Source organism: Canis lupus, chromosome 11 (genome assembly GCF_048164855.1).
Source record: "Canis lupus baileyi chromosome 11, mCanLup2.hap1, whole genome shotgun sequence".
NCBI classification, from domain to species: Eukaryota; Metazoa; Chordata; class Mammalia; order Carnivora; family Canidae; genus Canis; species Canis lupus.
The window spans coordinates 44,429,497-44,456,912 of NC_132848.1; the positions used below are offsets into that span (position 1 = coordinate 44,429,497).

General features: G+C 43.8%; 1 protein-coding gene and 1 long non-coding RNA gene across 3 annotated transcripts in view; one reads left to right on the forward strand and one right to left on the reverse strand.

The window, feature by feature from the left end:
- Positions 1 to 521: 521 nt before the first annotated feature.
- On the reverse strand, positions 522 to 8,588 carry LOC140643082 (uncharacterized). Its single transcript, XR_012039486.1, has 2 exons — positions 7,330 to 8,588; positions 522 to 5,562 (listed from the first exon to the last, which is right to left on the reverse strand). It is a non-coding gene; the product is annotated as an uncharacterized lncRNA (long non-coding RNA).
- A 220-nt stretch (positions 8,589 to 8,808) lies between these two features.
- The window catches only part of TBC1D8 (TBC1 domain family member 8), a 112,851-nt gene continuing 94,243 nt past the window's right edge, over positions 8,809 to 27,416 (forward strand). The window contains exon 1 of one of the 2 annotated variants that reach the window (XM_072844493.1): positions 8,809 to 8,987. In XM_072844493.1, the coding sequence (XP_072700594.1) occupies positions 8,861 to 8,987 (127 nt within the window). In that variant the 5' untranslated portion in view covers positions 8,809 to 8,860. The remainder of the gene's footprint in view (positions 8,988 to 27,416) is intronic. The other variant, XM_072844494.1, reaches the window with a different exon arrangement.

The following is a 27,416-nucleotide window of genomic DNA, read 5'->3' on the forward strand; positions in this document are numbered from 1 at the left end:
ACCGAGGCTGCCCCCTAACCATAAATCTAACCCTGAGCCTAACCTAACCCAAACTCTAACCTAACCCTAACCCATAGGCAAATACTGTTACTCAAGTTTTAAATGAAGATGTACTTTCATCTCTGAACGGTTATCATTCCAAGGCAGGGCATGCTTCTGTGCCTGTGTCCTTATGTTTTCTCTCAGATAGTCAGGGTGAGGAGGAAGTGGTCACTGGGGTTTGGATGTTCTCAGAGGAGAGACATGTCCTGGAGATCAGGACTATTTCTCCAGGTGGACTTTGCCAAGAGTTTTAGACGAAGTAGCATCTTTTTTGGGGGCCAGGAGGGTATAATTAGCAGGATATTTGGATTCTCTGTAGGGGAGCAAAACCTATCTTTGAAGGTTAACTTCTTTTTCCATTCTCCATCTTTCTGCTACGATGAAATAATTTCAGCATCCTGCCAGTCATGTCCCTCTTCTTACCACTAAAGTATAATTTTCAAAAAGTTAAAAGCATGACTCTCATTGTAGACACAAAATGAACATGGAGTAACAATTTTATTCAGCTCCATAATTAATGATGGTACCAGTAAGATGTTAAGACTAGTTCAAAGGAGAATGTGAAGAACAGATAAATAGGTTCAGAAATAGATGCTTGTCAGGAATGTTGAAGTGAATTTGCTAATAGATACAAAATGGATTAATATTTGATGGGGGGCATCCCTATTGACCAAAGTTTACTTGCGTTGCTTTGGACAAGAATCATTTCCATTGCTATCCATTGTACCTTTCAAAGTGCACAATCTTGTGGATTTCACTATATTCACGATGTTGTGCAAACATCCTATTTTCCAAAACATTTTTGTCACTGCAAAGGAAACCTCATATCCATTAAGCAGTTACTCTTCATTTCTCCTACTCCCCTCTCCCCTCAACCCATGGCAACCACTAGTCTACTTTCCATCTCTATAGATTTGCTTATTCTGGACATTTCATATAAATGGATCATACAATATATGGCTCTTTGTGAGTAGGTTCCTTCATTTAGCATAGTGGCTTTCAAGATTCAACCATGTTGTACTGTAGCATGTGCCATTACTTTATTCTTTTTTATGGCTGAATAATATTCCATTGTATGGATATACAGTTTGTTTATCCATTCATCAGATGATGGACATTTAGGTTGTTTCCACTTTTTAACTATTATAAATAATTACTGCTCAAAACATTCATGTTAAGTTTTTTTTTATTTGAATGTAGATTTTCAATTCTCTTGGGTACATACCTAAGAACAGAATTGCTGGGTCATATGGTAATTTTATGTTTAACTTTTTGAGAACTGTTTTCCAAAGCAACTACACCATTTAAATTCTTACCAGCAATGTCTGACAGTTCAGATTTCACCAATGCTTATTATTCTGTTTTTGTCTTTTAATTACAGCCATCCTAGTGAATTCAATGTGGTATTTCATTGTAGTCTTTTTTCTTTTAAGATTTTTTTTTATTTATTCAGGAGACACAGAGAGAGAGAGGCAGAGACATAGACAGAGGGAGAAGCAGGGTCCTCACAGGGAGCCCAATGTGGGACTTGATCCCCAGACAGGGATTACGCCCTGAGCTGAAGGCAGATGCCCAACCACTGAGCCACCCAGGGGTCCCTTCATTGTAGTTTTGAAGTGCATTTCCCTGATGGCTAATGATGTTGAGTGTTTTTTCATGTGCTTATTGGCCATTTGCCTATCTTCTTGGGGGAAATATCTGGCTATTTTCTTTCGATTAATCTTTCAGTTCACTAATGCTCTAACTTTGTGTAGTCTACTTTTATACTCACCTATGGAATGCTTAATTTCAAGTATTGTGCTTTTTCAATGCTAAGATTTCCATTTTATATCTTTTTTTAAAAAAGATTTTATTTATTCATGAGAGACACACACACACAGAGACAGACAGAGACACAGGCAGAGGGAGAAGCAGGTTCCATGCAGGGAGCCTGATGTGGGACTCAATCCTGGGTCTCCAGGATCGCGCCTTGGGCTGAAGGTGGCGCTAAACCGCTGAGCCACCCAGGCTGCCCTCCATTTGATATCTTAAAATATATATTTTCTAGCTTTCTGCTGAAATTCTATTTTTATCTCAATTCTTGAACTTATAATTTATATATAATCCCTTTTAAGAATTTTTTTATTTTATTATTTATTATAGGCAGACAGTGAGAGAGAGAGAGAGAGGCAGAGACATAGGCAGAGGGAGAAGCAGGCTCCATGCACCGGGAGCCCGACATGGGATTTGATCCCAGGTCTCCAGGATTGCACCCTGGGCCAAAGACAGGCGCTAAACCACTACGCCACCCAGGGATCCCTATAATCCTACTCTGTATCTGGCAACTCCAATGTCTGACTACTTTGTTATAATAGATTTTATTCCTTTTACCTTTTGATTTTTAGTCTTGTGGTCTTGTTTCCTATTATGTCTGGTAATATATTGGTGCTGAATATGGTGTATGAAAGATCATAGAAAAAGTTGAGGCTGTGGATGGTATTACCATCTGTTGGGAGGATATACTTTTGCTCCTGAAAGGTAATTATGGTTGGGGGAGATCTTAATTTTAATTAGGCACTAGGAGCCTGGGTGGTTCAGTAGGTTGAGCAACTGACTCTTGATCAGCTCAGGTCATGATCTTGGAGTCCTGGGATCAAGCCCTGTGTTGGGCTCTACACTCATTAGGGAGTCAGCTTGGGCTGACTTTCTCTATCTCCCTCTGCCCTTCCCTCCACTCACATTTTCTCTCTCTCTGACATAAATAAATTAATCTTAATTAGGCATTGAGATGCTTGTGGGCTGAGCAGGTCTAGTCTTTGTGGAGTCTTGTCTTCTTCTGGCTCCTCTCTATTCTGGGGATATAACACTTTGGGGATCCCGACTTCAATATTGTCTCCTTGGACCTGGAAACTTTCAGAAGATGTGCTTGGTTTCTTAATCTCCTAGCTGTAATTTGGGGATCGGCACATACTTTGAAGGAAAGGACTTGATTATACGTCAGTTTTACCTCCCCAGATACATGACCTTGATTCCATAGTAGTGCTTTCATGAATTGAAACAGATTTGTTGGGACACCTGGGTGGCTCAGTGGTTGAGCGCCTGCCTTAGGCCCAGGGCATGATCCTGGAGTCCTGGAATCCAGTCCCACATTGGGCTCCCTGCAAGGAGCCTGCTTCTCTCTCTGCCTGTGTCTCTGCCTCTCTCTCTGTCTCTCTCATGAATAAATAAATAAAAATCTTAAAAAAAAAGGAAAGAAACAGATTTGTTTTTATACTTTGTCCAGCTTCTATGATTGTTTTCAGCAGGATAGTGGTTTTTAACTGCCATTAATAGAAGAAAAATTCCCAACATCTCTTAATGTCTTGATGAAGATGCACAGTGTGTGTTTATTGGGTGGTAGCTGAGTAGGTTGCACATAATATATCTACTCAAACATTCCTATCTCCTGAATCTACAGACTCTTTTCTCAGCCTATAATATGCTAGGGAAATTTTGGCATCTGAACCTCATTTATTATAGGCCATTGTTGAATCCAGGCTTCAATAAACTAAGGAATCAAACCTTAGAGCCACCCACAGATGCTGTTTATGACACATTACATCAGGAGTCTTGAGTGAGTGCATATTTATTCATAAATTTTGCTGAATCCAACCTTATATCTTATCCTTGGTTTAACTCTTTAGAATCCATGTCCATATATGACTGTCAGCTTTCTCTCAATACATATTGGCAAGATATTCCAACTGCCTTGCTGTAGAAATCTATTTCTACTCCCACTCCAGCAGACCTAGTAATCATCATTCTGGGCAACGCTGGGAGTTTACTCTTGTTATGGGCCAGGAGCCAGTGAGGTGCCATGTGGGCAGGTTTTGAGGAGAATAGGCATTTACATAGGAGACAAATGCCTCAGGTGAAGTCTTGAAAGCTCTTCATGTTAGTGAATGCTAATTTTCTCACATAGGGAAATGTTGCTTCTGTTGGCAAGGGAGGCTTGGGATTTGGAAACTCAGCTTTTAAAATTATTATTAACTATTTTATTTATTTATTTAAGAGAGAGAGAGAGAGAGAGAGAGAGCACAAGCAGGGAAAGAGACAGAGGGAGAGGGAGAAGCAGACTCTGCTGAGCAGGGAGCCTGATGTAGGGCTCCATCTTAGGACCCCAGGATCATAACCTAAGCTGAAGGCAGATGCTTAACTGACTGAGCCACCCAGGCACTCCTAAATTATCATTAATGATATATTAGTATTTTTTGTTCAGTAACTCTAGAATCTGCAGTGATGTCTATTTTTTTGCACTTATAAAGCTCTATTTTGAATCTTCCCTGTTTTCCTTTCTATTGATCAATTTTTCTATAGACTGTATTAATTTTTTAAAAGATTTTATTTATTTATTCATGAGAGACACAGAGACATAGGCAGTGGGGAGCCCAATGTGGTACTCGATCCTGGACCCTCAGATCATTCCGAGCCAAAGACAGACAGTCAACTGTTGAGCCACCCAGGCGTCCTGAGACTGTATTAATTTTTCAGTATCTAACTTTTAGATTTATCTGCTTTCTCTGTTACACATTTGTTATAATAACTTTTTTGATAAGTTTGGGGATAATTTTATCAATTTCTATTCTAATTCTGTTATTCTATTTTTTTCAAGTTTCTGCCTCTAACTTTCTTTTTTAAAAATTGAGATATAGGGGCAGCCCGGGTGGCTCAGTAGTTTAGCAACGCCTTTGGCCCAGGGCGTGATCCTGGAGACCCAGGATTGAGTCCCACGTCAGGCTCCCTGCATGGAGCCTGCTTCTCCCTCTGCCTGTCTCTGCCTCTCTCTCTCTCTCTCTCCTCTCTGTGTTTCTCATGAATAAATAAATAAAATCTTTAAAAAAAATTGAGATACAATTGACATATAACTTTGTGTAAATTTAAGGTGTACAACATATGGTAGTCTCCCTTTATCTGTAGGGGATATGTTCCAAGTCCCCAAGTGGATGCCTGAAACCATGGACCATGGATAGCAGTGAATCTGTGATAGTACATAATGTTTTTCCTATACATATGTACCTATTACAAAGTTCAATTTATAGATTTAGCATAGTAAGAGATTAAGTACAATAACCAAAAATGAATAGAACAATTATAACGATATACTGCAATAAAAGTTATATAAATAATGTGGTCTCTCAAAATCTTTTTATACTGTATTTATCCTTTTTCCTCTGGTGATGATATGAGATGATAAAATGCTCATGTGATGAGGGGTACCCGGTGGCTCAGTCAATTAAGCATCCAACTTCAGTTCAGGTCATGGTCTCAGGGTCCTGAGAACAAGACTCTTGATAGGCTCCCCACTCAGCCTGCTTTTCCTTCTCCCTCTGTCCCTCCTCCCCTCATGTGTGTGTGCATTCTCTCTCTTTCTCTCAAATAAGTAAATAAAATCTTTAAAAAAAATGCTCATGGATGAGATGAAGTAAGGTGAATGACATTGACCTTCCGTTGATAGATCAGAGGAAGATCATCTGTTTTCGGACAGCAGTTGACAGCAGGTAACTGAAACAGAGGGAAAGAGAGGACTACTGAATTGATCTGATACATTTATATTGTAATATGATTGCCACTGTAGCATTAGCTAACACCTCCACTGCACCATAAAACTATCATTTCATCTGCATCCATCCAAATATTCCCATCACAAGTCTATGGCCCTACTTCCTTATCACTAATTGCAGCAAGAGAACTTGCCGAGGTAGAGCATTTACCCTTTCCAATAATTCTGTAACCCAAACTACTGTATTTAAGATCTGAACTTGACCCGTGTCTGCCCTATGGCTACACTGGATAGCGGATCCTTTTGATTTCACCACATCTATACCTTGAGATGAGAATTTAATGCTTCATGCTTATCTTTAAACAAATAAACAAACAAACTCTCTAAGGCAGTCAGAAACAGTCATCTCGCTTGCAATCTCTTTAGTTATCGCTGTTGCTATAGCAATCAAGTGCAACAGCAGCAAAGCTCCCAAAGCCTTGTCCTCCATCTGCCCCTCGTACTACAGGCACTACTGATTTGAGTATCTTGCTGCCTCTGCGTGCCACAGATTACTACATTTCTTTTGCTCCCCAAGCATGCACAAATGGGTGAGTAATCCAGGCAGGATTCCATACTGAGGAACTTTTCCTGGGGCCACTCCAGGCACCAGTTCAGGGTCCTGGCAGGAAACAGAATCTAACTCAGATTGGTTCAAGAGACTTGCTACTGAACAGGTGTAGACAGGTGTAGGGAGCCAGCTGTATTTGTTTGCCGGAACTGCCATAACAAAGTACCACAAACCATGTGGTTTAAAACAACAGAAATTGGGGGCACCTGGGTGGTTCTCAGTTGGTTAAGCATCTGACTTTGGCCTAGGTCATGATCCCAGGGTCTCAGGATGGAGTTCAGCATCGGGGTCCCTGCTCAGCGGGGAGCCTGTTTCTCCGCTTCTCCCTCTGTCCTCCCCCCGTCTGGTGATTTCTCTCTCTTTCTCTCAAATAAATAAAATCTTAAAAAAAAAAAATCCACACAACAGAACTTGTCTCACAGTTCTAGAGGCTAGAAACCTGAGATCCAGGTATTGGTAGGGTTAGTTCCTCCTGAGGGTATTAGGGAAGGATCTGCTCCACGTCTGGTAGTTCCTTGGCTTGTGGCAGCAAGCACAACTCCAAAATTCACATGGTGTTCTGTGTGCATGTCTGTGTCCAAATTTCCCTTTTATAAGGATACCAGTCATATTGCATTGGGTCCCTCCCTTATAACCTTACTATGACTTCCTAATTACATCAGCGATTATTCTGTTTCCAAATAAAGTCACATTCCGAGGTACTGGGAATTAGGATTTTGACCTAAGAATTTCGGTGGACGCAATTTAAACCATAATACAAAAAAAAAAAAAAAAAAAAAAAAGTGATGAACATCTAGAGATGAGCAAGAGTAGAATGTTGTTACCACCATGTGAGATACTCTCCATTGGCCCCTCCAGATCCCCTCTCCACCCCTCCAGATCTCCTCTCCAACCTTCTTCGCCTTGCTCTGTGCCCAGGAGGCTGACTTCTGCAGGCTGCATCCCCCGTGCCCTAAACCACAATGTCATAGTACTGATCCATTTACAAGACTTGTCATCTCTGTGTGGTGGCAAACACATATTTATTTCCCAAGCCCCAGGCAGGTAACTGTTCTGTGAAGCTTTCGCAGTCCCCTTTGCTGAGGAACTGACACTTCATTCTGTGCATCCCCACTGTCTCCACCACCATTCCCACTATGCTTTGTGCCTATTTGCCTACCTGTGAGTTCATCGGGGCAGGGCCCATCTTCCATTCTTCTCTGCAATTCCAGGGCCTGGCAGCCTGTCCCAGAGAGAGAGGTCCCAGTGGCTGTTTCTTGAAGGAATATTTTCTTGCCATCCCTGGCCGCTCTATATGCTCCAGTGCACCCAAGTTTCCCTGATTATAGCTGACTTCCTTCCTCAGTTTTACTCAGAGGATATTTGTCAGTGGTCTTCCAGTTCTTGACCACAGATGCCCTTGCCCTCCGGGTGGGCTCAGGGTTCTTGCCATGGCTCTTAGCCCACCTGGTCAGGTCGCAGGCTTCTGACCTGGCCCCTTCTGATCCTCTGCAAATGGATTCCTTGGCTTCCAGTGAGAAGTATCACTCAGTCCCCACGTGTTCTGCGGGGGATTTACTTGTACTTTTCAATTCTGTCCTAATTAAGTCCCATTTTCTCAGGGACCCCTTTGTCAAAACCTGAGGGCCATTTTGATGGGAGTTTTGCTAGGGGTGTTGGAGTTAACTGCCTCTCTGAGGACACTACTAGGAGGGCCACCAGCCTGCTTAAGGTCAGCTGCCATGTGTCTGTTCCTACAACAGCTTTGAGGAAATACTCGTTTTTAAGATCCTGTCTCCACATTCCCTATGGCTCCTCTTTGGTATCGCCTATTCTGTATCTCCCAGTCTTTTAATTCTCTTAGAACAAACGCGACTGGTTTCATTGCGGTGGGACCCGCAGGGGCCCTTAGTGCACCCGGGAGGGCGTCCAGTCTGAGTTTGCGCCGGTGCTTCACTTCAGGGTCCTCTCCAGCAGCTCTGCCGGATCCCTCGTGAGAGCATCAAAGCCGTGGGCCAAGCATTCTTAAAAATCGGAAAATAATCGATCTTAATGTTCAATGCTATCTTTTGGCTATCTGTAAAAATGTTCCTTGTTAGGCCAAATGATACGTTATTCCAAACACACCTGGGTTTTCTGGCGTGCGTTCTGCTCCCCCCAAAAGACAAATAAATGCCCTGGGTTGGGCAACCTGCAGCTGTGAGAACAAGATGTCCTTTTCCCTCGCTCCTCCTCCTCTCGGAGCGAGGGGCGGGGAGGCGAGCCCCGCGGTCCCGAGCTGCCTCCCAGGACGGGCGGAGGGAAGAGAGAGTCAGGGCGCTCCCCGCGAGCGCGGCGGAGGGAGGAGGGGACCCTGGCGGCGGGGACGGGACTTCCTCCCTCCGCTCCGGAACTGTGCGCCCGAGCGGCCGGGACTCGGAAGCCCAGGCGGCGCCGCGGGAGCGGGAGCCGAGCGGGAGCGGCGGGGGCGGGGCCGGGGGCGGGGCCGGGGCGGGCCGGGGGCGGGGCCTGCGCGGGGGCGGGGCCTGCGCGGCTGCGCGGGCTGCGAGCGGCGAGCTGCGCCGGCCGCGCTCCCCGGACTCCCCGAGCGCAGGACGCCGGCTGGCTGCGGTCCGCGCCGCCGCCGCTTCCTCCCGAGCGGGCTCGGCCCGGCGCGGCGGGCGGCGGGGGCGATGTGAGCCGGGGCCCGCGGGCGCGGTCGGGCCGCTGCGATGTGGCTCAAGCCCGAGGAGGTGCTGCTGAAGAACGCCCTGAAGCTCTGGGTGACTCAGAAGAGCAGCTGCTACTTCATCCTGCAGCGGCGCCGCGGGCACGGCGAGGGGGGCGGCCGCCTCACGGGTAAGGGGCGCGCCGGCGCGGGCGGGCGCAGCGGGCCGGGCCCCGGGGCCGCGGCCCCCGGCCCGGGGCGCCTCGCAGGTGGCGAGGTCGTGGGAGACGCCCGGCCGGGACGGCCCTGCCTCGGGCTTGTTTTGCTGTCCCCGGGGTTTCTCTTGCAAGCCCCCGTCGAGGTGGCGGCAAAAGGGACTTGCGGGCTCGTGCGTTTTTGCGGGCGAGGCAGGTGCCTTCGCCGCCTGGCCCAGCGACCGCGTGGAGGCCGGCGTGGCTCCGGAGTCCAGGGAGAAGCGCCGACCGGAGCGCGAGCCGAGGGGGCAGGGGCCGCCCGGGAGGAGCGCAGGCCGTGGTGCGGGGCCAGGTGACAGCGGGGTGCGCCCCGGCCGCCCCGACTCGGCCATCTGGACGCGCCCGAGGCTCCAGGCGGCGTCCTGGCCGGGGACGGGGACTGCAGGGCCCGCCGGGTGAGAGGGCAGGGCGGGCCGGGCACCGTCTGCCCACCCGGACGAGAAACCGAGGCAGTGCCAATGCCGAGCTTAGGATCTTAGTAGCAAAATCGAGCAGGTCAATTACCCACCCCCCCGCCCCACGTGTTTCTTCCAAGCGATGATAGAAGGAACAAGACTCAGGCTTGTAAAATTTATGAAAAACAAAGCTTTTTTTTTTTTTTTTTTTTTTTCTAAAAGTTACTATCTGCGAAGATCAAGCATTTGGAAAAATCGAGGCCAGCTTCCATAGCTGGGCCACCTGTTTAAATGGGTCAATGGAGGAACAGTTAATTAGCCTTTTTCATTTGTGTCTAGGGAATCTATATGGAATTTCCAAATTTTAGAATCTGAGTTAAAAGAGACCTTAGATCTTTTTTTTTCTCCCCATCACATCCCTCCTTCTATTGAGAGTGAAGTATGAGACCAAGGCTGGAGAGAGAGGTCAAGACACTGAACTTGGGTGCCTAGGCTCACTGTTGGTGACTCCAGTGTTGGCTTATTCTTGGGGGCGGGGGCGGGGCGGGTCCTCCTGGAGTAAAGTCTAGTGGAGAGATGTGATCAGTAGGTCCTGAAACAACTCACTGCAAGGGGAATTACCCTTCCTGTATTTTAGACTTGGAAGGTGAGAAAGCTGACAGTTGGATTCGGTGAGAGGATGGATTTTACTCAGTCTCAAGGAGTGGGCATGACCTGGTGGCGTTCTGGATGGAAGAGTGATGGGGTAGTCGAGGAATCTGGATGAAAGGGGGTGGTGAGGTGACCAGTGATGATGGTGAGTAGTGGGGACTGGTTGGGCAGCAGGTAGGCCTGCCCTGGGAGCTGCTTGTAAGCTGTGAGAGAGGGAGTTAGTGTAGGAGGCAGGAGGCCATTGAGGCCTTGGTGTGTGTGTCCCTGAGCAGCTTGGTGGCACTTAATGCCAGAGCTCTTGGGAAATCAAGTTTGGTGGTGCCCTGTGAGGCCCGTCAGAGGCTAAGAGGCCAGAGGAGGGGTTTGTCCTCCCAGTCTTTTGAGGGCGGTGTATCTTAATTTTTGGTATGTTAAGCATAGTACCTGGCCTGTCTCCTTTAGTAGAGGATGAGGACAGGGTTTGAAGGTTTGTGAAACAGGGAACATATGAAACATCTACCCAGCAGGTGTTTGTTTGTTTGTTTATTTATTTATTTATTTATTTATTTATTTATTTATGTATGAATGATAGTCACAGAGAGAGAGAGAGAGACAGAGACACAGGCAGAGGGAGAAGCAGGCTCCGTGCACCGGGGGCCCGATGTGGGATTCGATCCCGGGTCTCCAGGATCGCGCCCTGGGCCAAAGGCAGGCGCCAAACCGCTGCGCCACCCATGGATCCCCCCAGCAGGTGTTTTTATCACTTAATTCAGTGCACAGTTGACAGTGTGGGGTGTTTTTGTGGCTGCCTTGGAAAGACTTAGGGTATTCACCTTTTAGCAAGGGAAACGGCTCCAGACAAGCTAGGCAAAGCCTCAGATATGGTGCCTGATAGAGATTGAAGTCAGCGTCCCTTCCGGACTTCACTTCTTTTTCTAGAGTCTATTTGCAATGAACTCAAAATGATACACTCCCCCTCCTTGTTGCATTCCAAAATCAAGCAGGTCTCATGTTATACCTTTGGCTTTGTACTTACTTGGCATATACTTTGGTTTGGGCTTACAGTGAGTATTCACAATTTTCTTTTTAAAAAGATTTTATTTATTTATTCATGAGAGACACAGAGAGAGAGGCAGAGGCAGAGGGAGAAGCAGGCTCCCTGCAGGGAGCGCGATGCAGGACTCTATCCCAGGACTCTATCCCTGGGATCATGCCCTGAGTTGAAGGCAGACGCTTAACTGCTGAGCCACACAGGCATCCCCACAGTGCTCTTATTAAAGGCGGTCTGATCAACCCCCCAATACCCCACAAAAAGACACATGACACTTTGCTTTATTTCCGGGGGACCCAGAACCTCCTGTTGATTGTGAAAGTGTGACATCTCCTTGGCTGCTGGACACTTTACCTTCAGGCATTTAGCTGGGAAGCAACTAACCGTAGCTGTGCTGATTGAGCAACCCAGAGTTACCACATCCACCAGTGGGCTGATCCTCACCCAACCAATTATGAGTGTTGTAAAGTCAAGCCTGACACAGGGCAGCTTCATGGTGGTGGTGGTTTTCAGAATATGTAGAATCATAATTTGGCAGATTTTTAGCAATTTATTTTAAAGATTTAAAACTTATAAGGGCTAATATGCATATTCTGACTGGTTCTAGACTTCTTTGGAGAGAAGCAAGTAGAAATGGTTAAGAGGGGTTGGAAATAAAAGAGGGGTTGGAAATAAAATGTAGGGGAATGGTAATGAAGTGTCTTTTTTATTGTGATGCTGAATTTGTTATTATAGGAGCTTAAACATAGGAATTCTCCATTGGCATTTAATCTGACATGTTTAAAAATTGCCCACAGAAATAAGTTTTGTTTCATTGAGGATTATAATTAATCTTCCTATTAATTCATACACACACACACGTACGTTTTTTTATATCCATCTCCAGCTTTATTTTCTCCATAGGTCTTTCTCTAATACACAAAATAGTTATTCATTTTGTTCATTGTTTCTTCATGCTGAATTGTCTGTTCTATTAGGGTGGATATTTTACCTGCAGTGGTGCCTGACACATCGTATGTGCTCATTAAATGTTTGTAAGATGAATGTGTGGACAAATAACATGCATAGATGGTGGATTCTACTTTTCTCTTAAAAGTTGGGTGAGAGCGGAGGTCCAGCTTTTCTGACTGAGGCTGAGCTGATCACACAGGACAGGAACATCGCCTCTCTCTTCTGGGCTTCCTGTTTCCCTGGCAGTCGGACCACTGTGGAAGGCTGGAGGGAGGGATGGGAAACAGACCTCTTTCTGCCATTTTTTTTGTAGCTCCCTTCTTTCAGGGGGAAGGATCAGGGCACCAGCTTTTCAGGTGGCCTGTTACCACCCCCTCATACCTGTCTGGGGAAGGAAATCCAGGGCTTGGGGGCAGTGGTGGGAGGGAGGGATCTTTTCCTCCGGTTAGAACATGGTGTAGCTGAATACAGTCTTTTCACATGTTTCCAGGGCTCCTGGGACAGGAGTGATTTTGCTGCTCTGGAAGGGAGGAAGTCAAGGTATACAAGTATTCACTTGGATACAGTCTCCAGCCCTGGGGAATATTTTTTTATTATTATTATTCACTTTTTTATTGAAATGTAGTTGACACACATGTTACATTAGTTTCAGGGATATAGGAATATTATGAAAGTCGAGTCCGTTCTGGGAGAACTGAGCGGGAGAAGTCAGCATTTGGGAGGTGCAGACTGAACACACCACTTCTGTCCTCTAAAATGAGCAGCACAAATGTAGCTTTAAAGACTGAATGTCACCACTCAGATGTGCCCCGCTGAAGGATCTTATTTTGCAGTGTTCTATCACGTGCGTTCCTGTATAATCTTGTATTTTTTTTCCAAAGAGGCTGGCAGTTAAGAAATTGTAATTTGAAGAAAATCTCGATGTTTTCTCCTTTTCAGCCCCTGTTCCTGTCATTGGATTTATAATAGTAAGGGGCTAACAAATTCCTCAGTAGCTTAACAGGGTCACGGGAGGAAGTACAGTGTAGTGAGAAATAGGGACTTTGAGTCCAGATAAGTCTGTTGGTTACAAATCTGGGCAGGGAGGCCTTGTGCTAGTTTATTTAGTTTCTTTAAGCCTTAGGTGTAACAGCTTCAAGACAGGGACAAGAAGGAAGCTTACTTTAGAGGGTGACAAACTGTTTTCCACTGTGGCGGTTCCATTTTACGTTCCTACCAGTAATGCACAAGAGTTCCAGGTCAAACAAGGTTTAGAATTAAAACTTGATGAGGGGCTTAGCAGCTGGACTTACCCCTCATAGGTAGGTCCATAAAAAAAGGAAATTTAACACTTAAAAAAATTGACTAACCAAAGGGCTTCTTGGAATAAAAGTGTTTGTAAAGAGGTTTGCATTGTAGCGAAGGATATAGGAAACACCTCTTTCCACACTTATGTATGTATACATGTATTTATTTGTTTAAGGAGCTTATTTGAGGGTGCATACAAGTGAGTGGGTGGGAGGAGGGGCAGAGGGAGAGGGAGAAGCAGACGCTCTGCTGAGTGGGGAGCCAGATGCGGGACTCAATCCCAAGACCCTGAGATTATGACCTGAGCCCAAGTCAGATGCTTAACCAACTGAGCCACACAGGCGCCCCTATTAACTGCAGTATTTAAGGAGTGTAATTGGAAAGTTAAATATTTAAATAGCAGTTTGTGCTAGCAGGATTTGCTTACAGAGCTTCTTTGAAATCCTTTGTTAAATCCTAGTAAATAAAGGGAACTTCGCCTTAGTGTTCCAGGCATTGAATGTGAGTGACTGTGCCCGGAGTGAATTGTCTACTATCTTTGGAACAGTGTCCCAATGTCTGGGGGATATGGAACTGACACCAGGGATTCATGTGGGGTCACTAGCCTTGCTCAGAATGATTCTGTTGAAAGGTTGGAAACTGGTGAAGTCCAGCTTGGATGCTGCCTTTCTTGACTAGTCCATCAGACATTGGCTGTAGTCTTGCTCAGGTACCTGAATTTGTCAGTGGTTTTTGCCTGCTTTTTAAAATTTTAAATTTTTTTTTTAAGATTTATTTTAAGTGGCTCCACATCCACTGTAGGGCTTGAACTCATGACCCTGAGATTAAGAGCCACATACCTTACTGACTGAGCCAGCTGGATGCCCCTGAATTTGTTGGATTTATTTTCACCAAAAGCAAAACTCTTTGGTTTAACCAGGCAGTCTTTGCTTTGTGTAAACGTCCCAAATATTGGCCTTAGAGTCTTACATGCTTTGGTCTTGTTTTCTAAAAACACAGTAAGGAAGAAACACAACTAAAGGAAGTACTTTGATTTTAGGAGCATAAATTGGAAGGTATCTTCCAATACAGATATACAGGTAAAATAACAGATATATTTTTAAGGGCTGATAAGCCATTAATAAAAGCTTTGGGGTTTCCAACAGTTGCATTTAATGAAAGCATAATAAGGGCACTGTAATTAGGTAATCAAACAAGGCAGAGACTGTGTCCCTCGAGGAATAATGTGAGGTACAAATGTGTGGGTGGTGCAGTAGCGGAGGCTAGCCATTTCAGCCTAATTGGAACTCTTTAGGAAGAGCTGAAAATGATTGAGAGGCTTGGAGCTTTTAAAGAATTCATTTATTAGCCGTGAAGGGGTAGGATTTTATGATCTTGATTTTATATTCTGGCAGCATTGGTTAGAGAGGAATTTATTTTAAATGTAAGTAGTAAATCTGATCATATTTTCAGAACAGATTTCCTCCCTAATTTTAAAAACTTTAATCATTTGTATTGAAATCAGCCCTGAGCATATTTAAACAGTTGCTTGGGTGTTGTATGAGCTATTCTGCACCACCTCTCGGGCTCTTTCTCCTTGTAAGCACAGACTCTCCAGCTTGTCAGGTGGATCTCTCCCACCCCTCGGATCATAGCCTGAGCTTCACTGCCTGGTGATGTTGCACTGGACTGAACCTCTTCTACACCCTCCCACCCCTGCTTTTCCTTTGTAGCACTCACCACCGTTTGCCATGATGTGGCCCTTTATGGCTTTATCACTTCCTAGGGAACCAGACCATGAGCTCCGGGATGGAGATCCCAGGTCTGTATCCCTCCCCACTGTGTCCTTAGCCCTGGAACAGTTTCTGTCGCTGGAGCACTCAATAAATACTTAGCAAATACATGGATGTCCAAGTAAAATTGATAGGTGTGAGCCTTGGAGGCTGAGAGATGTTTTGTATCATCCTGGAAACAGGAATTATGCAAAAAACAGGAATAAATAATATAGAGTGTTGTCATTGCTATTTCTCACGCCTACCCTGCATGCCTGTAAGGACTAGCAGTAGTTTGTCAGCTGCGCCAGCCCAGCTGTTAGCACTGCCCGTTGGTAACCTTTATGTAAATGATCCTATACAGACCCAGAATGATTTCCCTAGTACATCACCAGCCAACTAACACAGCTCTGCAAAGTTGAGTCATTAATATTCTTGAACATTTGGTGGGTCTGTTGTTCCACCAGATTTTATTTTTCTGCTTCCTGCTTTTTACTTTAAAAAAAGGAAGGAAAAATCAACAGCCAAATAGCCCCAAAGAAGCTCTCCTTAGGAAAGGGTACTACTGTATTCTGTGGTTGGTTTTATTCTGAACAAGTAGTTACTGATATAGAATGGACATTCAAAAATAAATAGGATTGTAGTTTGCCTGAAGTTTTATTTTATTTATTTATTTATTAAAAGATTTTATTTATTTATTCATGAGAAACACAGAGAGACGCAGAGACACAGGCAGAGGGAGAAGCAGGCTCCATGCAGGGAGCCCGATGAGGGACTCGATCCTGGGACTCCAGGATCACTCCCTGAGCCAAAGGCAGATGCTCAACCGCTGAGCCACCCAGGCGTCCCTGCCTGAAGTTTTAAAATACGAAATCTTCTATGTGCATAGGAGTATGTAATATATAAGTAATACAATACCCACTGCCTGTTATTAAAAAAATAATATTTGCAGTGTTTAAGAGATCTCTTGTGTGTTTTCCTGATTCCATTCCCCTCCCTAATTAATACATTGTTGAGTTTTGTGTGCTTTTATAACTTTATATAAAAGGAATAATACTGTTTTTTTCTGAAGCTTGTTTTTCCACATCCCAGTTCGCTGTCTCTCTCTCTGTCTCTCTGTCTCTGTCTGTCTCTCTCTCTATATATATATTTACTCTAACATTGAACCATATTGATGCATGTAGCCACATTTATTCATTTTTGCTGATGGGGAGTAATCCATTATTTACGCATTCTCTTGTCAGTTGAATTTGGGTTTCTAGTTGTTGTATGACAAATACTGCTTCTATGAACATTCTTGTATAATGTTCATATGTGTGAAACTTTCTTCAGAGAATATACCTGTCAGTGACCTTATTGCGTGTATCAGCCAAAATGGGGTAGGTTATGCTGTAACAAACACGCCAACATCTCCGTGGACCCACATTAGTTTGTTTCTCCCTCATGGTATATATCCAGTGTGGGTCCCCAGGGTTCTCTCCTCATGTAGGCAATCAGAGAGGTCCATTAGGAGGAAGGCTCCTTCCTAATGCTTCCATGATTACATGGTAAAGGGAAAAGCAATTTGGTGAATCTCATGCTGGTTTTTAGAGCTCATGCCTGGAAGTGACACCTATCCCTTCTATTTATTTATTTTTATTTTTTATAAGTGAGCTCTACATCCAGTGTTGGGCTTGAACTCACCATCCTGAGATCAAGAGTCACATGCTCTACTGACTGAGCCAGCCAGGCACCCCTATTCACTTTATATTGGCTGAAGCAAATCACATGGCTCTGTAACCTCAAAGGCATGGGGGAAATGTCTTTTTCTTAATTTAGGAGCTCTGTGTTTGTGTGTGTACATGCACATATATCTATGTGTTCTGTATCCTTTTTGAAGTATTAAAATATTTCTCTGTGACTGGACATTTTATTTTCATTTTGGGTCTTTTGAAGAACCAACATTCTTAGTTTTCATGCAGTGAAGTGTACAGTCTTTCCCCCCAAGAGTTGGCAGTTTTTAAAAAGAAGTCTTTAAAAAAAAAAAGATTTTATTCATTTATTTGAGAGAGAGAGAGCCCAAGCTGGGGGTTTGGAGCAGATTGAGAGAAGGAGAGGGAGAAGCAGACTCCCCTCTGAGCAGGGAGCCCAAAGTGGGGCTTGATCCTGGGATCATGACTGGAGCCAAAGACAGCCACTTAACTGACTGAGCCATCCAGGTGCCCCTAAAAAGAAGTCCTTAAAAGGGAATCTCCAGGATGGTGATTGAAGGGAAATCCTGAGATGATAGCTGAGAGATCTCTTGTTCCAGATTGGAGCGGGGTGAGAGACCGCAAGGACAGCTCCTAGGAGAAGAGAGATTGATAAAGCACCTAACATCTTTGCACATGTTGAAGGAAGGTCTGCACATTAGGGTAGATTATTATTTTTGTTTATTTCTTTAGAGAGAATGCATTCACGTGCAAGGTGGGGAAGGGGCAAAGGGAGAGGGAGAGAGAATCTTAAGCAGGTTCCATGCTCAGTGCAGAGCCCGAAACAGGGCTCTATCTCATGCCCCTGAGATCATGACCTGAGCCAAAATCAAGAGTAGGATGCTTAACCAACTGAGCTACCCAGGTGTCCCATGGGTAACTTAATAATACATAAAAAGCTAAATCAGCCAAGAATTCTGGGGCAGTTGTGAACTCCAGGGAAAACCAAAAGTTATGTAGGTTGGGCAGATGTCATAGTTTTACTACAAAGCTCAGCTCTCAGTAATGTTCACATAGTTATAATAATGTAAATATTGACTCATGATCTAACCAAGCCTAAGTGAAGTATGAGTGCTAGAAGGTGGTGGTGGTGGTCAATGAAAAGGAACTAAACACTCTGCTTCTGAAAGCTGCCAGTGAATGCCTCAACTAAAAATTTAAGAAATAGTAGTGCAAACGTGTTCTTCAGAGATGTGGAGGTAAATGCAAAAGAATCAGTTAAGAATTGGAAGTGGTTGCCTTTGGGGAGCTGGGAAGTGAGAGTTGGGAGGGGTAAAGGGGCTGTTGTGTTTCTCACCGAGCCTTGTGGAATTACCTGTTTCTTTACATGCACATGGAAATTGGATAAAATGTAGACTGAATCTAAAATTTGGGAGAGCTTGGCATTTTTTCTGGTTACCAGCTCTGTATGAGTAATGGGGATAAGGAGAAGCATTGAAGTGATGTTACATTCTTGCCTCATGGACCACGATTACTCTTGGATTGCCCATGCCTCAGATATCTGTCCTCTCCATACACTATATTTAGCCTTCAAAATGTCTAGCATGTGTGGGGTGTGTCAATTTCACAGAGACTTGGGAACTATTTTCAGAAATGCATCTAATCTTGTCAGGTACTTTTATTTGAAATTAAAAGATAGCTATTCTGTATTTTTTTTTTTTCTCTAGAGAGGAAATCAGTTTGGAGTTACAAGTTTTTTATCTCTGACCTAGCCTCAAAGACATGGTTCTGTGACTAACCCATTCCTTCTGGGGGTCTCAGTTTCTTAACCTGCAAAACAATTATTACAGTTTTATAGTAGTGGAAGATTTTATACTTCAAACTGTTATATTTTCTAGATATGTTTGCAAAATCCATTTAGTTATTAGTATTTAAAGAAGAGAAATGGGGTGCCTGGGTGGCCCAATTGGTTAAGCAACTGCCTTCAGCTCAGGTCATGATTCCAGGATCCTTGGATCGAGCCCCACATCAAGTTCCCTGCTCAGCAGAGTCAGCCTTTCCCTCTCTGCCTCTCCTCTCACCCATGCTCTCTCTCAATTTCTCTCAAATTAATAATGAGATCTTAAAAAATATATAAGAAAAAGCCAAAAGCACATTTTGTTCAACAATGCCAGGTTTCTCATGAAGCTTATCATCCAGAGGGACGGAAAAAGCTAGTGGTGGTGATTATTAGACCATGAAATACAGAATTATAAATGGTGATAAGTGCAGGGGAGGGGGCGCATGAGTGGTGAGAGGGAATAACAGAGGTTGGAATACCCCTAAGGGTCAGGAAGCAGTTCTCTGAGGACCTCTGATCTCAGCTAAGACCCGCAGGGTGTGTAGGATGGTGTTAGCTGGGTAAAACACGGAGGAAAGAGACTGAGCAGCGGAAACAGCATGTGCAAGAGCTCTGTGGCCTCTTGGAGCTGTCTGGGCAAGTTCAGTTTGATGTGCTTGTGAGCTGTCTAGAAAGGCTTGTAGGGGAGGAAAATACAGAGGGGATGGGGGAGTGGTCAGGAGAATAGGAGGAAATGAGCAGGGTGTTATTTCCCAGAGGTCAAGAGAAAAGTGTATTCAAGAAGCAGGGAGGGAAACTGGATGGACTCTGCAGTGTTGTATGGGAAAGACTGGTGGGACATTGGCAACCTCAGTGAGAGCAGTTTGGGTGCAGGTAGGCATGGTATAGGAGTGGAAGGGTGGGGGAGAAGTAGGCGTGCATGTGAAGGCAGCTTTATCAGGGTGGGATTTGGCTGTTTTTTGGTGGTTATTACAAACATTATTTGTCAGCAAATGGTAGAGGGTCTGTTGAAAGCTGCTTCTGTGGTATGGACTTGGGGAGGGGCTGCTGGGCTTTGTTGTGGGCAATGGCTAGGATTCAAATAGGTCAGCAAAGTCTGTAAGGCATGCAGGTGAGCAAGGACTGGAATTGTCAGGATACAATTTCCAAGGAATTTTGGTTTGGAAATAAGGTTAAGAAAATGCCTCATCTGTAAGTGACCACCAAAAGGATGACCTAACTTAAATGGATCCCAGGGATGTTGGCTCAGCACTGGACAGTGGTGGTGTCACCAGCCAAAAGAAATTCTTTGAGGAAATGATGGTGATTTAAAAATTGGTTGTTACTTGCTTGGCATTTGGTGCCACGTTGAGATGCCTGTGTGTGGGATACCCCTTGAACCATATTGTCTGGGGTATTGACTATATAAATAGTCTTTTGTTATTAATGATGTTACCAGGATTCAAACAAAGAATTTATTTCTAGAACAATTTAAATATAATTTCAGCAAATTACAAAGATTGGGAAGTTTGACTATTGTGAATTATTGAGTCCATTCAATAGAGTTTTAAAAAAATTGTAGCCCAATGTTTGAGATATAGGGATGTTTTATTTATTTATTTATTTATTTTTTAAGATCTTATTTATTCATGAGAGACACACAGAGGCAGAGACATAGGCAGAGGGAGAGGTCTCGATCCCAGGACTCTGGGATCAGGACCTGAGCCAAAGGTAGACGCTCAACTGCTGAGCCACCCAGGTGCCCCTTACAGGGATGTTTTAATAAGGAAATGTATTAGCATTCTTAAAATGGGATTGGCTTAGGGGCATCTGGGTGACACAGTCTGTTAAGTGTCTGCCTTTGGCTCAGATCATTATCTCAGGATCCTGGGATCGAGCCCTGTGTCAGGCTGTCTGCTCAGCGGGAAGTCTAATTCTCTTCCTCTACCCCTTCCTTCCTTTCATGTGTGTGTGCTCTTTCTCTCTCTCAAATAAATAAATGAAATCTTTATTAAAAAATGGGATTGGCCTAGTGATGAAGATTTGGAAGAAACCTCTGGATTTTTTCACTTGAGAAGCAGTATTTGCCTGACAGACACAATTTTAAAAGGAAGAAACAGCATTGTTCAATCTCAGGTAGAGATTTGGATATTGCACCTACCCCAGAAGCAGAGTGAGCTAAAGTTGGATTTTGAGTTTATGTTATATTGCTGTATAATGAAAAATAAATGTAAAATGTAAGCAAGGCATTAAGATTGCTTTAGGAATGTATAGCTCATCATCTTCCATCTATCAAGGATTCAATCATAGCCAAGGATTTGGCTAGAGAGATTAGGTTTTAGTAAAATACGTGTGTGTGTGCGCATGCACCTTCCTGTGTGTGTTTGTTTTAACCTTTAGTTTCCCTTATGTTTTTGAAATAAAGGAGAGTTTAGACTCTCAGGTTTCAAAGGGGATATTGTTTAATCTTGATAAAATGGAGCTGCCTCCTAATGTGGGTATTAGGTTCCAAAATCAACACGAAGGACAAAAATTGCTTGAAAAATTTAAAAAAATCCTTAAAATCAGCAGGGTCCTCTTCTTGGTAATCTGCTCACGTTACTAGGAGTTCCTGGGAAGTAGGGGCCTCTGGCGCCCGCCCCGTGCTCCTTGATTGATGGGTGGTCCACAGGAGCAGTTGTTTTGCCTCTGTGTTCTGGCCAGTGCATGTTGTTGAATTTGATAAGTTATTTTATTTTATTTTTAATTTTTTTTTGAATTTGATAAGTTAAACATGAGATGCGTGTCTACTGTACCGCCACTTGCTAGTTGAAGTAAAGTACCTGAGCCAGCTATGTGGCCAAGTGAAGCTAAGAGTGATCACACTATACTGTGGCATATTAATTTGGGAATTGCTGTTCGGTGGGTTTGATGGTCTCATTCACTGGAGATAGAGTTCTGATGTCTACTGCTCTGATGCTTGCAGTGAAAAGATTTGCGCTAAATTGGTGTTGTTTTGCCTTGCCTTTTGCTTGTCTTCATTTATCCAAATAAAAACCTTTAGGTTTGAAGAACAAGAGTTGGAGAGCCTCTTTTGGAACTGGAAAATTCTCTTCAATAGGATTTGTATCCCACTGTAAAAGCTGCTTTTCTTGTGTGATTTTTAACTTCCTGTATGACCTGGAAAGCTGGATTTGAGTATTCTATATTTCTTTTCAAAAGTTAAGTTAGAACCATAGAATAGTACACTTATTTGCTTTCTTTGAATTGAAACTTGCAGAAACCCTAACTATAGGCAAAGCCAGAAACATGTTGATGGTGCCTGAAATCTTGGTAAGATTCAAGACCAGAGTTTCCATAGGTGAGCATCCATTTATACCAGAAGGATCATTAGGAAGTCTGTGTGTGGGAGGGAGGGCGTGGGGGTAAAGGAGAGTAAGATAGAAATGGGGAGAGGGAAGGAGGGAGAATCTCAGAGAGAGTTGAATGACAGATATACCCACACCACAAGAGATCATAATTGCCGAAGCTTTGGGAACATATGCTCTAATATGCTATTTGTGTTATATTGCCATATACATTCCTGAAAAGTTGTATTTAGAATCAGAATTGTATAAATTGGACAATTTCCCCATCACAGCTCCAAAGAGATGTACATTTTAAGTACAGAGCAAATGATTAAAAATGTGTGGAAAAATTTATGAATTTAAATAAAGATATTTCAGTGTAAGCATGTTTTTTTTTTTTTATTATAAACTAAGAATAACTCAGTTGATCAAAACTGTCAAAAACCAAAAAAGGGGATGAGGACCTTTGTCTTCAGAGTGTCGGCAGTAAAAGACAAAAAAGGCTGAGGATTAAAGGAAGTTAGAGACGTGATCAAGAGTGATGCCCAACCCTAGAATGAGTCCTGAACCATAAGGGGAAACTTGCTACCAACATGCTAAGGTCAGGTCAGTGACAAAACTAGAATACGAATGGGACATGAAAGTACCACGTGTGAGGTTGATAACGATGCTGTTGTTGTGTAAGAGAATACCCCTGTTCATGGGAATAGGTCTCCCTTCAAATGATTCAGGAAAAAAAAAAGTGTGTGTATAATTATATACTATCATATCGAGAGAGCGAAAAATAAAGCAAACGGGGTACGCTGTTAACAATAGGCAAATCTGTTGCATGGCAAAAGGTATATGAATGTTCTTTGTCCTATTTTAATTCCTGAAACTTTTCTATGAGCTTGAAGTTAATTCCAAATAAAAAGATAAATAGCTGTAAATGTGAACCTGGAAGCACTCTCCACTTTGATAGAGGTATATTTAGCTGGTAATAACAAAATGTAAACTATACCTAGAAGTTAAAGAAACCTTCAGGAAATTTCTGCAAGAAAAAAATAACTTATTGTGGGTCTGAACTAAACACCCTCTGTTTTTCTCATTGAAACGACCATTTTTGTAACCCCCCCTTTTTTTTCTTTAGAGAGTATGAGGGGTGGGTGTTGTGGGGCTGGGGAGGTGGGGGGTGGGGAGGGACAAAGAGAATCAGGGAGAGAACCTCAAGCAGGCCCCATGCTCAGCACAGAGACCAAGGTAGAGTTTGATCCCATGATACTGAGATCATGACCTGAGCCAAAATCAAAAGTCAGACGCCCAACTGAGTGAGCCACCCAGGTGCCCCATGTAATCTGCTTTTTAAAGAGTTGGGGTTTCTCATGGTTCCAGGTGTCATGTGCAGCAGGGCAGATGTGCATCTGCATATTCTCCACCTGCCCCAAACTGTAAGTGACTTTCACATGAGACTTTTTAATATTGGAGCACCTCCTGGGTGGCTCAGAGGTTAAGCATCTGCCTTGGACTCAGGGCGTGATTCTGGGGTTCTGGGATCGAGTCCTGCATCAGGCTCCCCCGGGGAGCCTGCTTTTCCCTCTGCCTACCTATCTGCCTCTCTCCCTCTGTGTCTCTTATGAATTAAAAAACAACAACAAACTTTTAATATCATGTGAATATGTTACAGTATTGGGTTAGGCCTTGGTTGTGGTCAGTAAACAGCTGAATTTTAAAAGAGTGAAAAGCTAGGAAAACAGATTGACTCAGCCAGTATTTACTGTGTGCCTAGCTCTTTTCCAGGCAGTGAACAAAACAAAGTCCGCCCCTCAGGGAACTTACTCTACTATGATAATTAATCTGGAGTGACTCGATTCTAGTAATTACTTACTGTAGTAATTAACCTAGGACCAGAATTCTCAAGTGTGCACCGCAAGTCCTCTTAAATATGTCAGCTTCATTTTAAACTTCCTTCATTAAAACATTTTGTGTTTTTATGACACCGTAAGAGATTGGCTTTTGGAGTCCTTGCCCTTAAAAACTGAAATACTTAGTCCAGTAGGTTAGAGCCCTGGAGCTCTATATTTTAGGTTCTTGCCAGCCTTTAAGGACATTGTCTATGAGCCCCGTGGCAGGGCCAGAAGAATTGATAGCTTCTGGCCCCTTGAAGTCTTTCTGACCCCTTTTCCTGATCAGGGACCGAGGCACGTGGGGTCCCTGCAAGCACAGCTTGGCTCGGGGCCCTTCCAGGCTCTGCCTTGGGGTATGGACATTGTCCTTGGGCTCAGCTCTCTTGTGCTCTGGAAGTGTTGGCACAGTCGGCTCCTGCGGTGTTCTGGGTGCCCCTGCTCTCTCTTCCTTTCCATGAAGCCACTCAGCAGCCCTCTGTAGGTGACTGGAATGAAGTGGACTCATTTTCCTATTTAAAAATAACCTCAGCAGCTGTGGGTTCAAGTCTCCCAGTCACGTGGATGGCCTCTGTGCCACTGCTGGGACTCCCAGTTGTCATGCCTCTGAGGGTGACAGCAGAGTGAATGTTGAAGCTGGGATTTTGGAGACTGCTAGCAATATTCCTTCTTTTGCACATGAGGAGCCTGACTGATCTGAGGCAATGATGCTCTTGCTGTTTTCACTTGGTTGAGTTTAGCCTTTTCCAGAAAGGTGCAGGGATTCCTTAAAACAGGAGTTCCCATGGCTGACTCCCCTAGCCTGGCTTAGCTCCTCCAGATCTGCTCCCCCTTGTCTTGTGCTGGCTGACATGTGCTGAGACCTTGTTTTATTTTGTTTTTAAAAGGCTTAAGTAATAGATTTTTAAAAATATCAAACAGAAAACTTCCCATTTTAACCATTTTAAAAAAGATTTACCCATTTATTTTTGAAAGCGAGAACACACCTGCACCTGTGTGAGGAGGTTGGAGGAGGGGCGGGGGGGAGGAAGAGAGACCCTCAAGCAGACTCCCTCTTGAGGGCAAAGGCTAACATGGGGTTCGATCTCAGGACGCAGCAGAAATGAAGAGTCAGAAGCCCAACCAAATGAGCCACCCAGGTGCCCCCCATTTTAACCATTTTTTAAAAAAGATTTTATTCATTTATTTGAGAGAGAGTAAGTGAGAGAGTGCACACATGTGCATGAGCTTGGGGGAAGGGGCAAAGGGAGAGGGACAAGCAGACTACAGTGCAGGGATCATTACAGGACCCTGAGATCTTGACCTGAACTGAAGGAAATCAAGAGTTGGATGCTCAACCGACAGCCACCCAGATGCCTCCATTTTAATCATTTTTAAGTGTATAGTTAAATGGCAGTAAGTACATTCACATTGTTATATAACCATCACCACCATCCATCTCCAGAACTTTTTCATCTTCCCAAACCAAAACTCTGCCTCACAGCCTCCCCATTCCCCCTCCTCCCAGCTCCTGGCAACCCCCAGTCTACTTTGTGTCTCTATGAGTTTGACTGCTCTAGGTCCCTCATGTAAATGGAATCATACAGTATTTGTCTTTCTGTGATTGGCTTATCTTGGTGTGTCTTCTTCGGGGTTCATCCATATTGTAGCCTGTGTCAGAATTTCCTTCTTTTGTTAAAGCTGAATTCCATTGCATGTGTAGACCGCATTTTGCTTGGCCAGTCATCTATTGATAGGCATAGAACTGCTTCTACTTTTTGGCTATTGTGAATAATCCAGCCATGAACATAGGTGTGCAAATATCTATTCACGTCTCTGCCTTCAGTTCTTTTGGATATATACCTGGAAGTGGGATTGTGGGATCGTACGGTAATTCTATATTTAATTTTTGAGGAGACTCTTGATTTTTGCATGGGTTCCCAGTTTCCTCTGGACTCTCTGGACTTGACTGAATGGCTAGGACTGTACTCAGTTTGCTGGGGCTGTGACCCTGGTCCTGGGTCCCCAGCTTCCTGAGTATCCTCAGCCTAGCTCTGGAGACCTTTGTTTCTCTTCCCATTAGGGTCGAGTGGAGAACTGAAGAGAAGAACTGAAGCTGGTTTAGAGGTGCATTGCAATTCATTAGAGAAAACTAGAACTAGAATTTGTGTTAAACATTTTCAGATTTACTGTTAAGTTGTGTTTTGGATTTCATGTGTATTTGTTTTTCAGAGCTAAGGTACAGAGTGGAATGCTTATGGTGAATTTGGTTTCAGTGGATTTTTCTACCATGTTCTCAATTACATCTATATCTAGTTTACTTTAGATATTGTTGGAGAAAAGGATAGGACTACTAGGAGGTATAAAAGGAGAGAAATCTTGTTCCTCTTGCTTGTATGACCTTGGGCCTTAGTTTCCTCTTCTGTAAAATGGAGCTATTACTAACACAAATTTTGTAATTATGATAGCAAATAAAAAAGGATCTAAAGTACTAGGATAGTGCTTGATAGCCAGAGTGCTTAGTTAATAGTTGTCTATCTGCCCCTGTTATCCTGGAATCATCGGAAGTTGTAGGTGAGGGTACGTGGTGGTCCCCACTTGTGAAGGGTGAAACAGCAGCAGTGGGAAGAGCCTAAGGTAGGACTCAGGAGCTGGGCTCCAGTTTCATATATGCAGTTAATTCCTGGTGCTGTGTGACCCCTGTGTCATTTGCCTAACCTCCTTGAGCCTCAGATTCCTTACCTGTCAAATGAGCAGGCTGGTCGCTCTCATCTCTTTGGTTCCTTGTGGCCTTAAAAGGTCAACAATTTCAAAGAATTCTGTTGTGTCTAGTCATCTTTTTTTAAATTTAGAATTGGCATATAACATGATATTAGTTTCAAGCACAACATAATGGCTTGATATATGTGTATATCATGAAATGGTCACCACAATACGTCTAGGAAACATCCCTCACTACACTTAGTTACACATTAATTTTTCTTGTGATAGGACTTTTAAGATTTACTCTTTGCAACTTTCAAATATACAGCACAGTATTATTTTTTGTTTGGTTTTTTGAGAGAGAGAGAGAGAGAGAGAGAGAGAGAGCGACCGTGAGCGTGAACAGGGAAGGGCAGAGGGAAAGGGACAGAATCTTAAGCAGGCTCTACTTCCAGTGCAGAGCCTGTTGAAGGGATGGACCTCACAACCCTAAGATTATGACCTGAGCCAAAAATCAAGAGTTGGATGCTTAACCGACTAAGCCACCCAGGTGCCCCTACAATACAGTATTATTAACTATAGGCACCATACTATATATTACATCCCTAGGATTTATGTATTTTATAACTGGAAGTTTGTACCTTTGACCTCCTTTACCCATTTGCCACCCCCCACTCCCTACCCCCTGCCGAGTCATTCTGACTACAGAGCTCTTTCTTTTCTACATGGTCAAGCCTATTCTCCATAGATGGTGGACATATCCCCTCTGTGGTGTGTGAAGTGAGTTGAGAATTTCTGGCATTTCAAGGTCTGCTTCTTTAGGGGCAGGTTGGGTCCAAGATTTACTATTACCAGTTTGGGTGCCAAGTCTCTGGCTCTTACCCAGAATTCCAAATACCTCTGAGGAATAAACCCTCCAGTTCC